General features: G+C 37.7%; 1 protein-coding gene across 1 annotated transcript in view; it reads right to left on the reverse strand.

Moving 5' to 3' along the window:
• The window catches only part of LAS1L (LAS1 like ribosome biogenesis factor), a 71,164-nt gene that overhangs the window by 41,897 nt on the left and 16,321 nt on the right, over positions 1–12,946 (reverse strand). The window contains exons 5-6 of the mRNA XM_063432089.1: positions 10,826–10,990; positions 6,246–6,292 (exon numbers count right to left, since the gene is read on the reverse strand). Coding sequence (XP_063288159.1) covers positions 6,246–6,292; positions 10,826–10,990 — 212 coding nt within the window. The remainder of the gene's footprint in view (positions 1–6,245; positions 6,293–10,825; positions 10,991–12,946) is intronic.

The following is a 12,946-nucleotide window of genomic DNA, read 5'->3' on the forward strand; positions in this document are numbered from 1 at the left end:
TCAAAGTTCTAGGCCCGAGTGGAAGCACTCGGGCCTAGAACTTTGAGCAGCTGCTGTGTGTTTATCCTGAGAAGCCCCATTAATGTGAGATCGTGCAGAGGTAGTGGATACAGTGCTGGGAAACACAGGGAGGAGCTGCCAGTCAGTACTTACTTCACCATTTGCTGCTATATTTTCATTTCATGATCTACGTACAACTGCACCTTGAACAACCCCTGAAGCTACATCACCATATATCCCGAGACGGGGATTGTACCGTCCAGGCGCATCACAGCTGAGCTCTGTTATAGCTCACCCCAATGTGAGTGGACCGTGCATAGTTTTATTATACCTTTCTACCAACTTACTGTATTGCACTATTAGGTTTTACTTTTTATTTTGAGGTTATCATCTACTGTCGAAATATTCATCAAATATATGTATGTATAATTTTCTATACCAATACCTCTAGGCGCGGTATACACCCTCTTTGTCCAATTTTTTTTAAAGGGCTACAGGGTGAGTCATTTGGTAAGACTAATAACAATACCCTCTTCCTTTTTTGTGTATTGAAAAAATTGTTAACAAAAAAGTCATGCAAAGTCACCATAAATTTCGATTAGCCATTTTCAACAATTAAGATTAATATTTAACTATGGGTTTAAAGCAGAGCTTGACAAATTTGTTTGGAATCTAGGAGCCAGCTAAAAAAGGCAAAGAACCACAGAGGGGCTGGGGAAGAAAAGAAAAAATAGAAACCCAGAGGGGCTAAAGGGGCATAAGTGACAGATGGAGGCTTTAACTAAACCAATTAGATTTTAGTTGTGTCGACTTAAATCTACTGGAGATTTAGTTGACTAAAACAATTCAGATGACTAAAATACGACTAAAACAGCTTTAGTCAAAAGACTATGACTAAACGAAGTCAAACTTTGCAGTCAAAATTAACACTGGATGACTGAACTCCATGAACACTGACCGTTCGAGCTACCACGCACCATGACTGTTCAACTCCTGCACATCACATACCATTCTTACAGAGATCTTTAAAATATTCCAACATCCCATAAATCAGAATTAATGGCAAGTGTAAAAAAGCATGAATGTCATATTATATAAATTCTATGTTTATAGCACTGCATGTTTATTTCACCCTTCTAGGAAACTACTAAAGCCAACAAATGTAATATTTTCCAGATCCCTAGGAATTGAGGGGGTTTGTCCCTTTTAACCACTAATGATGTTTCCGGTTATCTGAAAAGTTATAGGGTACACCAGACACCTGAACTGGATGTCTTTCTCTGTGGCGAAATTGGTCCAATAGGAATGAATGGCAGAATGTTCAAAACTAGAGTGGGAGCTGACAAAAGCTAGAGTGTGAGCTGAAAAATCAGGATATGATTTCTAAACTGCCACCACTCCCTCATTTTCAAGCCCACCTACACATTCAGCTATCCCTGCTGCCACTAAACATGTCCACGGCTAAGCCATAGTCCTGATAGTTTTCACAATATGACCATTTGTTTGCAACTCACGCCGTCCATTGACATTCATTGAAACTCCACTCGAGCCACCTCAAATTTGAAGGGCAATTTCTAAACTCGACTGTGCCTTCCTCTTTTTAATATTTCAGAGACATACTATGCATCAAAATGTAGGTCTGGGTCTTGTGATTCTCACAATATAAAGCTCTTCGCTGTAGGATTTATAGTTTTTAAAACTACGACTGTTTGAAGATGGCAACCGCCAGCGAAGTGAGCAATTTGGAGCTCTTCTCTGCCCTTAATGTAGAGTAAGTTTCCATAGGAACCCAGGTGTGTGAACAGCCAGCAGAGTGTTCCAGAACACAGAGGCTGCTAGACTAAACACATTCTCTAAACTGCTGTCATTCCTACAGTTTTGATAACAAAAAAGTGAGCACTATCACATTAAATATATTTCCATGTTAGTCAATTCATTATACCTGCTTGTAACAGAAAAACAGTAACATACAATGTTACAACAATGCATTATAATTTTTCTAGGCTTTTTTTTTTTTTTTTTTTTTTTTTAGTTGTCCTGGCCACCGGCAGAGGCCTTCAAAGCACTCTCGCCTTTATCCGTTTCTTCCTTTTTATGTCTGAGTCCGAAAAAACTGCAGATCTTCATCAGCAGGAGGTCAACAATTCACTTCATAAAGTTACTCTGCCCAGTCCAACCTTTCCACAGTTACTCCAGCCACTCCGCCCACTCCAGTTGTAGACTACTGGTGGAGGCAAGAACACTTCACACAATTTCCACAGAAATTGTAGCTTTTCTAGTTGAATTTGTTCTGGTGAGTAGAATCATTACCGTCAGGCTTTCTGCTGTAAACACTGTCTTTTCAGTGAAAATGCAGTGTTTACATTACAGCCTAGTGATAACTTCACTGGCCACTCCTCAGATGGCTGTTGGAGATCCTCCCTGGGTCATGGCTGGCTAAAATGCATCCAAACATTCAGTCTCTCCTACCTCTGCATGCAGACACTGAACTTTCCTCAGAGATTTATTGATTCAATGCATCTCTATGAGGATATGCTGATTGGCCAGGGCTGTGTTTGAATCATGCTGGCTCTGCCCCTGATCTGTCTCCTTGTCAGTCTCAGCCAATCCTATGGGGAAGCACTGTGATTGGATCAGGCTACCACGTCTGATGATGCCGTCCTTATTTTGGCGGCTCTAAACGCCGCAGGGCGGCATAGAACGCCCTCCGATCTTTTGTACTTACCCGGTCGCCGGCGATCGCGGTATGGGGGACTTACCTGGGAGCCCAGGGAGTCCCCCTCTGTCCTCTTCGGCCCCCCTGGGCCATGTGATCACGAGGTCTTTGCGAGGACCCCGCGATCACATGGATGGCATAGCTGTCCATGTCAATGCCAGCAGGGGGAGTGCCTGTATGAATGTGTGTGTGTATATATATTATATATATATATATATATATATATATATATATATATATATATATATATATACATACACACACACACACACACACACATATATACTGTCTACGTGTATTTTAATATTAGATATATATATTTTAATATCAAAATACACGTGCAATGATTGATTGATTATATATATATATATATATATATATATAGATAATAAAAAAATATATAAATACTTTAAAAAAATAAAATTAAAATAATAAAATAGATAAATATATATACACATGCGTAATTTCGTTCTAACGTATTTTAAAATTAATATATATTGATATCAAAATACATGTAGAACGAAATAATATATATCTATATACACACACATCTATATATATATAAAAAATTATATACATATAATAATTCTACGTATATATTTATGTAATTATACATCATTAGGTCAATTTATTAATTACAACCTAGGCGAAAGTTCAGGAAATTTAATTTTCTAGCACTATATTCAACCCTGTAACTTTCCAAGAGACCATAAAACCTGTACATGGGGGGTACGGTTTTACTCGGAAGACTTCGCTGAACACATATTAGTGTTTCAAAACAGTAAAATGTATTGCAACGACGATACCGTCAGTGACAGTGACATTTTTTGCATTTTTCACGCACAAACAGCACTTACACTGACGATATAATTGTTGAGTTACGTTTTACGGTTTTGAAACACTAATATTTGTGTTCAGCGAAGTCTCCTGAGTATAACAGTACCCCTCATGTACAGGTTTTATGGTGTTTTCAAAAGTTACAGAGTCAAATATAAGGCTTGCGTTTCAGTTTTTTCACATTAAAATTTGCCAGGTTGCCTTTGAGACCATATGGTAGCCCAGGAATGAAAATTATCCCCATGATGGCATACCATTTGCAATAGTAGACAACCCAGGATATTGCAAATAGGGTATGTTCAGTTTTTTTAGTAGCCACTTAGTCACAAATACTAGCCAAAATTAGCGTTCAAATTAGTTTTTTGCATTTTCAAATATTAACACTAACTTTGGCCAGTGTTTGTGACCAAGTGGCTACTAAAAAAGACTGGACATACTCCATTTGCAATACCTTGGGTTGTCTACTTTTGCAAATGGTTTGCCATCATGGGGGTAATTCTTATTCCTGGGCTACCATATGGTCTCAAAGGCAACGTAACCAATTTGGTGAATTTCAATGTGAAAAAACTGAAATATTTAACACGCTATATTTGAGCCTGTAACTTCCCAAAACCCCATAAAACCTTTACATAGGGGGTACTGTTTTACACGTGAGACATCGCTAAATACAAATGTGTATTGTAGTAAAAGCAAACCGTATTTTGACATTCACAGTTAAAATGTCACATAGAACTAAAAAATTTTTTTACAAATCTTATTTTCTCCCATTTTTCTCATATTAAATTATGTTCCATACCTAAATATTTGATGTTAAATGAAAGCCCTGTTTCCCCTGAATAAAATGATATATAAATAGTGTGGGTGCATTTAATATGAAAGAGGTGAATTACGGTTGGACAGACATATAGCGCAAATGCCAGGTTTTGTTTACGTTTTGTTTTGATCACAAATTGTACATTTGGCTGCGGTCTTAAGGGGTTAAAGGACCACTCTAGGCACCCAGACCACGTCAGCTTAATGAAGTGGTCTGGGTGCCTGGTCCAGCTAGGGTTAACCCATTTTTTTAAATAAACAGCAGTGTTTATAAATGGGTTAAGCCTTCCCCCAAAGCCTCTAGTGGCTGTCTCATTGACAGCCGCTAGAGGCGCTTGTGTGATTCTCACTGTGAAAATCACAGTGAGAGCACGCAAGCGTCCATAAGAAAGCATTGAGAATGCTTTCCTATGCGACCGGATGAATGCGCGCGCAGCTCTTGCCGCGCATTCAGCCGACGCGGCGGAACGGAGGAGGATCGGAGGCAGAGAGCTCCCCGCCCAGCGCTGGAAAAAGGTAAGTTTTACCCATTTTCCCCTTTCCAGAGCCGGGCGGGAGGGGGACCCTGAGGGTGGGGGCACCATCAGGGCACTATAGTGCCAGGAAAACGAGTGTTTTCCTGGCACTATAGTGGTCCTTTAATACAGTAAGATTTTTTGCTATCTTTATGGAGGCATGAGGGGCCCAGGGGGCTAGATGGTGGGTTGAACACTATAGGGTCAGGAATACATGCTTGTGTTCCTGACCCTATAGTGATCCTTTAATGCCTAAGACAAAACACAACTTTAGAGCAGCTGTCAAAGTGTTACTCCAACCAAAAACAACCTGTTTTAAATAAAACACTGGTGGCGATGGTGGGTTTGCCGTGTGTGTGTGTGTGTGTGTGTGTGTGTGTGTGTGTGTGTGTGTGTGTGTATGTGTGTGTGTGTATGTGTGTGTGTGTCCAGCCCTTTAAATCCATTGAGAACACTGTGACAGATCGCACTCTGCCGCAAAGCTTCTGGCCTGGCAGGTACTCAAAAGAGACACAGACGGGGCCAATTTTGATTGATGCTGGGCTTTCCAAGCTGCACAGCACCAATCACAGTATTATTGACATGCTGGAGTTTCACCATCACTTAAATTATTGCAATACTGAAAACTGCATTACAGACATTTCCCTTTTTTTACGTTTACTTTTTGCTCACACTTGCTTCACACTTAATGTTAGGTATACATATAGAATATTACACAATTCGGTCCTTTACAAAACAATATATAATATGTATGGGAGCACTTAAAGAGAAACCCTTAATTTACTATTGAACACACGTATTTGTCTATTGTCGCCAGCATGCTAAAGACAGGTGCCTAGTATGCACAAAATTAACATTAGCCAGCCCAGAAACCTCACTTCAGGCTAGCTATTGGCACTGCAGGAGGTGGAGCTAAATTGCCAGTAGCAAAGAGCTTTTATTCTGTATGTGAAGCGTTTCAGACTGACACACACAGACTTCAAGCACCTTAGTCACGTCAAGTTTCTGAATTGGTTATGCTTATTGGAGCAACCTTTAAGTCTGGAAGGTGGGGAGAGACAATTTTATTTTTTTGCAGTCACCTACAGGGCACAGATGCCACAGCATGAGGGTGGTCCCAGAGCAGGTACAAAACAAGGGGTACTTGTAGGGCAATAGAGAACTGTCCTCATGCAGACCTGTCTGGAAGTGGAATTGACAAGATACCCAAACAGCTTAAATCACTTGGGGCTCAAATAAATAATGGAGTACCTATATTTGAAATCATACATATTTGCATTTCTTAGACAGCTGGCACTTACACTTAAACTCAACCATAGGTAGCCAAACAAACAAGGAAACCGCGTTCACAAAAATAATTGTACCTTGAACTGTTCTTTTTTATAGGACTGCAGAGTCTCCCTCAGTTTAACTGCAAGGAAATAATTAGAAAAAAAAGTTATAAAAGCTACATTGTGCAATCAAAAAGTAAAGGATAGTAAAATAAGCAGATTAACAGTTTCTGTATATTCTGTAATTTCCCAATAATGCAATCTAACCAGTTTCAAAGCAAATAGTACTTGGCCTTCACTGCAGATGCCATGAAAAGGGAAATACCCTAAGAGAACAAATATCCTGTATAAAAACACAATACAGATAGGTGTTTGATGGTGATCATAAGAGACAGGGTAAACATCGCTTATCAACAGGTACAGAGCTTTAAACATGCAAATAAAAAAATTAAAAAAAAAGGTTTATTTATTTTAACACTTTTCCTTCCTAATTGTGATAACTAGACTGAGTACTAGTCAATACAGCATTGACAGCCTTGTAAGAAACCTGTGTTTTTAAACTCTTCGGAATCAATGAGATGCCTACATTTTCAATACTGGTGGTACTCGTTTTGCGACCTGTTTTACAACAGCTCGCACTTATGACCAGCTCTCTCTTACCAGAGGTCCAGAAATAAAGACAAAGACTTGTAAATGGTTTAAAATAAAATATCGAAATATGCTCAACTGTGAAGTTTCTGTGGTCAGCCAAATCAGGATGTGGTTAAAATCACTGGCCACAATTGGCTTTAATCATAAAATGGAGCATAGCATTAGAAGCTGCGGTGCTTCAGGTTTTAAAATTATATTTGTCACAGCAATAAAAGGCCCCTAGTAAAATAATATGTCTTATGTAAATACAGTAAGTATACATGGAGTCATCACATACAACATGGTTTTAAAATATGGAAACTGCCTGGTGGGTGTGTGTGTGTGTGAGAGAGAGCAAGAGAAGCAGAATGTGTCCCGTCCCCCCCCCAATCTTTTTAATAAATATTACAGATAATTGTTTTCAAATAAGTAGCTATTTGGAGTGTGACCTATATATTTAACACATGTGTGCCTTAAATGTTCCTTTTATTAGAATGTGACCAATTCCCATGGTACATTCCAAAAGACCACATGCTATATGGAAGCACACACAGACAGAAATGAATCAGTTACCAGAATGAGGAAGATGCTGTACAAAACCTCTAACCAGCAATAGGAAAGATCCTCAGCACAGTAATCTCTAACTTTACAAAGAAATAGGGATAGTTCCATAATCTACATATTTCAAATTATACAACAGCTTTTAGCAACACATGACATAAGATGTCATATCTGAATGCCTCCCAATTATCTAAAGCTTTCCATGTTTATGTCTAGTTTCCATTACAAACTTGTTTATACAAATTTATGGACATACATACATACATACATACATACATACATAACAAAACAAACTGCAGGAGAGGTTACCCTCTGATCATTGTAGGTCATGACTGGCAGACATTTAGTTTAGGTTGATAAATACAGGTAATGTGTAAATAGATTTCAAAATGTAAAGTTCTAATGCACTTGCCAAATTTCAATATTACTTGCCCCCACATAGGAGTGCAGCTTTTCCTTTTGCTTCAATGTAGGTCTACAGTGTTAGAGTTAGACCCCAGTGGACTGCTAAGGGTCAATAACACCCTTCATAGTTGTGTAAAGCATGGGACCATATGTGTGAACAATTAAGTAAGCAGACTCATATACATGGTGATATTCCACTTGGTATGTTTGACCCCACCATGTTTCTTATTTCAACTAATTTCCTCTAATTCATATACTTCAAATTCTATAAAGCAAACCGCATGGCATTTGAAATTCAGGGCACATGTATCCCTGCTTTAGCCCAGATTATTCAGGAGATGCTGAATGTGTGAAGCACTGATATGTCCACCTGTTGTAGAGTGGTTTAGTCATCTGTGCTCTCTTGGTATACAATAAATACAAGACCATGCAAATTAGACATTGCACTTGCAGGCATACACATTTACTTTTAAATAGAACATTTTGGAACCGCAAATTGAGCACTGTTGCCAATACGCCTATAGACCAGTAGATTACCTAGACCAACAGACTAGGATTTTATCCAGTAAACTAGGTTTTGTGGATAACGGTCAAGGTAATTACCCCAAAATCCTGCACGTCAGGTGGTGATTCTAACATGCAAGTTTCCTATGACCTTAACACATACTGTGAGTATATTACATTTATTTAGATATCCCTTAATCCACGGTTTGTGCAATTCTTGCATCCGGACAAAATACATCATACACATTACAAGTCAGTTAATCATCGCTAGCATAGGCAAGTCCTTTAACATACCGGTACATCTAAAATATATTTTTTTTTGTTTAAATTAAGTATGCAAGTAGTTGTAAGCTATTTTGCTTAAGCCAACTTGGGGGAATGTATTGATTAGTGTTTGGAGAACATCTGTGTGAGATCCAACAACCTTCATAGACTATAAACATAGATCTAGAGTGTTTTAGGTCAAGGAGATGTAAGCATTTCACAGATGTTGCTGTACATTAAATGGTGCGGGTTATCAAATGAGGAACAACGTTTTATTCACTATACTGAGTGTTGTGGAAAACAGACAAGGGAAATACCCTTAAAATGTATAAAATGTCAAGAGGTGAAACTCTAGACTAGAATAACATTTCTAAAGTTTAAGTTTCCTCTGACATTAAAACATACCATGATTGTATTGTTTTGATAGCCTATTATGCGTGGTACATGTTACAATCTTAGTAACGTAACCAAAACAGCACGCAGTAGTGGTTATGTGCCAGGAATGTCGTCCCCCTCCCCCCACCGATAACCCCAGTAATGCATGAAACCATTTTAGAACGGTTTGACTTCTTACCTGGAGTCTGCCAGGCATCACTCCCTATCATTTCAGTCAGAGAAAGAAGTTTTGATTCATCATGAATAGATCAGATCACAATGAAAAATATACTATTTTTTTTCCCTCTACCAGGGAAGTAGTAAGCAGGCCACGTGGAATAGTCACATAAACCATGGAATGTATCGATATTTAAATAATCGTAGTATAGTCACAGTATGAGTTAATATCAGAGTAAACCTGCACATTAAATGTTACTCTAGTCCAGATTATAAAACCACCTGACATTTGCAGGAATTTCAGATTTAAAATAAACGTTTCCAAACAGGATTTTGTCAACCTCATAATACCCAGGATATGAGCAGCAATGGTCTTATTTGAGGTCATTGGACAGTAAAATTACCCCATGGAGTAAAAAGAAATAAATAAAAATAAACGGTATAATGGCAATTAAAAAAAATAAAAATTAAATTAAAAAAAGAGGACTTGATAAGTACTTGAGAAATAACGCTTATTTCTATCATTTCTTTTTTGTGTGGAATCTAATCAGTCATATTATATCTACCTTGTCTGTAGTGTAGTTAGAAAAGGGCTCCATCATATACAGAGTGCACAATGTTGGGGGTTGGCGGAGGACAAAACTGAAATCAACCAGATAGCCGAGTGACCATTTTCCAAAGTGAGTTGCAATATATTTTCTGCTTCAATTTGGTCATATCTAGAGTTCCTTTTATAACATACAAGTTGCCTTGGTTATATGGGCACACAGTTACTATATCATGGCCTTTAATTTTTGACTTGACAGGAATTAAATGTCTCGATAAGGGAATGTGCTATAAAAACATTTGTCTCTTCATTACAATTCTGAAACCAATTTGGATGCGCTACACATCTGATAATTATAGCACAATATTTCAGAAACTTTCTCTTGGTGATACTGAAATAACAATATGATGAATCCTGACACCTAGTGGCCAAAACATAAAGCTATTATACCTTGCTGCCTCCATTGAATGCTTTATTTAAAGGCTCACTAAAGTCAACCAGGACATGGGTTGGTTCACTAAGCCAAGTTGTGTATATCTGATAGCATTCACATTGTGGCCATTTTCAGTTTAAAAAGCAGTTCAAATCATCATAGGTGTTGATTTGAACACATCTTTGGAGGGAAACCAATAAACCCATAATCCCATGCTGGGCAAGATAGGACAAGATTTATCACCACAGACAATAATGAGGGTTCCTCATTGGAGAGTCTAATTTTAGTTTGCCGCTGCAGTCAGACCCACTGATATTGTTTACTTGTACCACTGTAACTATATACTTTACTGGATTTGTGAATACCAAGATAAATAAAACTAGCAATACATAAAAGTAGAATAAAGATGCACCCAGTACTTCAAATGACCACAGAGAGACACTTGCTGTTGAAAGCACGATCGAGAGAGTAAGTACTTCTATCTTTTGTATTATGACAAACGTATAGCTCTTCATGTCAAGTGAATGCTGGAGCAAAGTTTAGACCAAAGTATTATTTCCACAAAGGTGTTATGTTTATTAAAAGTTAAATCTAAAATTACTATGAGAATTAAAAAAAAAAAAAAAAAGGCTTCACAATTTGGGGACACTCCAATCCCCAAGTTTAGTGTGCTTTGTTCAGGTTTGTCTTCTTAAAACATGCTTCTTTGGTTGGAGTAACCCTTTAACCCTTCAATGATTAGCCATAGATCCCACAGTAACCATTTAGTTTACATACCGGAGAGTTTTTTCCTTTTCTGTTCTTTATAAGACAGTTCTGGGGCAGCTTCCTCTTCCTCTTCCGACAATTCTTCTTCCTCAGATACCCATGAAGAAGTTGTAGAATTGCCTAGTTGGCGGGACCAGTATTCCCGTCTCAGCCACTCCATCACACAGTCCCAGCCTTGAAAAGAAAAAACACATTAAAAAAATAAAAATAAAAGACACAAAGAGTAATGTTTTTAAATAAATAAAAAGTATATAGATGATTTGTTTAGAATGATGAACTAATGACTGTCATAAGAGGACCAGGACCTATACCAGCATTCCATAGACGGGGATCACACCATTCCAAGCAAATACATATGGAGCTGATGTTAAGCTCAAAACAATTCTAAGTGTATTTCTTTCTTTTCATCTAATATCACCAGCATTGAAAATACTGCACGAAATTTTGTTTTATTGTCTTATTTCATATCATCCTATAAGTGGATTTAAACACATTTTTCACATTTATCTACAGCCAGAAGGAAGAGACTCTGGTTTGGGAAGTCTGAGCAGCCATTGCACAAGCGCTAGAAATCCAGTTTCTTCTATCCAGAAGGACTGTCATAACATGAAACTTTGAGTCTATGCCAACATGTGAAGTGTCACTTATTTATACTATATTCCTAAATGAGAAGAATGTTAAAGCGGCTCTGTCACAAAAAATAAACTTTATCCAATATGCCTCTATATAATTCTGTTAGATATAGAGAAATAGTGGAAGTGCACTCAACCCTTCATCCAGGAATCCAGGGTGCTTTTTTCACTGGACAAGTCCCAGTACCAGAATGGACCAAATATAAACGTAGAAAATGTAGAAAATATTCCAGGCACTCCAACGAATTCCAAAAGATAGGCAATTTATTTTAACCAGCAGCTACACAGCAACGTTTCAACCCTTCAGGGTCTTTATCAAGCATGATAAAGACCCTGAGGGGTTGAAACGTTGCTGTGTAGCTGCTGGTTCTAATAATTTGCCTATTTTTTGGAATTTGTTGGAGTGCCTGGAATATTTTCTACATTCTATATAATTCTGTGTCTGAACCTTTAATTTTTTTCTGACGGCTCTATTTTTCATAAACTACATAAGAAAAAGTAGATACTATGTCTTACTACACCATACTCTGATGTATAGCAGTCATGCTCACAAAACTTGACAAAAGGAGGAGCTTAAACAAGTTTCTTTTTCGGTAGTCAATCACATTTACCCGGAATCCATACAAATTTACCCGGAATCAACCAATTCCATAGAAGGGCATCATGGACAGATAAGAACAAAATGGCGCTGCTCAGATATTTAGATCCAATACAAAGAAGAAAAGAATGTAGATCCCAGTATGAGGATCTGTGCGCATGAGGAATGAAGGCCTTGAGAAAAAGCCTTATCTGAATTAAAGGAGGATGTATTGGAGGGAGGCAAAGGGATGAAAACGAAATTAGGAGGGACCAAAAAAGGAGAGAAGACCCTCACAATATTACAGCACTCTTATTTCACAGTTCACTGTTACTGTATAGTCCTTAGCCCTATTGGAGAGCCCCTACATCAACAGAGCTATTGTGGAAATAGATTTACCAACTTTCCCTGCCCTTAAATTTTTTTTTTTTTTTGGTTCACCTTGCCTACTTCTCCTGTGCATGTTTCTGCCACTTTTATTTCTTATTAAGACTAGTCCTACCTTTGCGAATTTCTCGTAATGTGCCAACTGTAGCTTGCTGGTACACACCACTACTACCATACAAATTTTTAAATGGCAATATTTTGTAATCTATGCATGTGCTATAAGCCTTATTAACAATAACTTCTGACGCTTCACAGGTCAATATTGTCTTTTTAAACATTACAATAATCTAAAAATAAAAAAAATAAAACACACACACACCTCTAAAAGGTTTACAGCAACCATCATGACCACTTAGTTTTTTTGGGTTTTTGTAATTTTTTTTTATATTCAGAGTAATACAAAGATGCCTGCAATGCCATGACAGCAGACACAAGCTTTTACATATCAACAAAAGAAAATATAAGCATGGCATTTGATTTTCAGCACAATTTTGTAAATATAACAGTAAACAAAAGGTCTAACATGTCTAAACA

The sequence above is a fragment of the Pelobates fuscus genome, chromosome 9 (genome assembly GCF_036172605.1).
Source record: "Pelobates fuscus isolate aPelFus1 chromosome 9, aPelFus1.pri, whole genome shotgun sequence".
Lineage (NCBI taxonomy): Eukaryota > Metazoa > Chordata > Amphibia > Anura > Pelobatidae > Pelobates > Pelobates fuscus.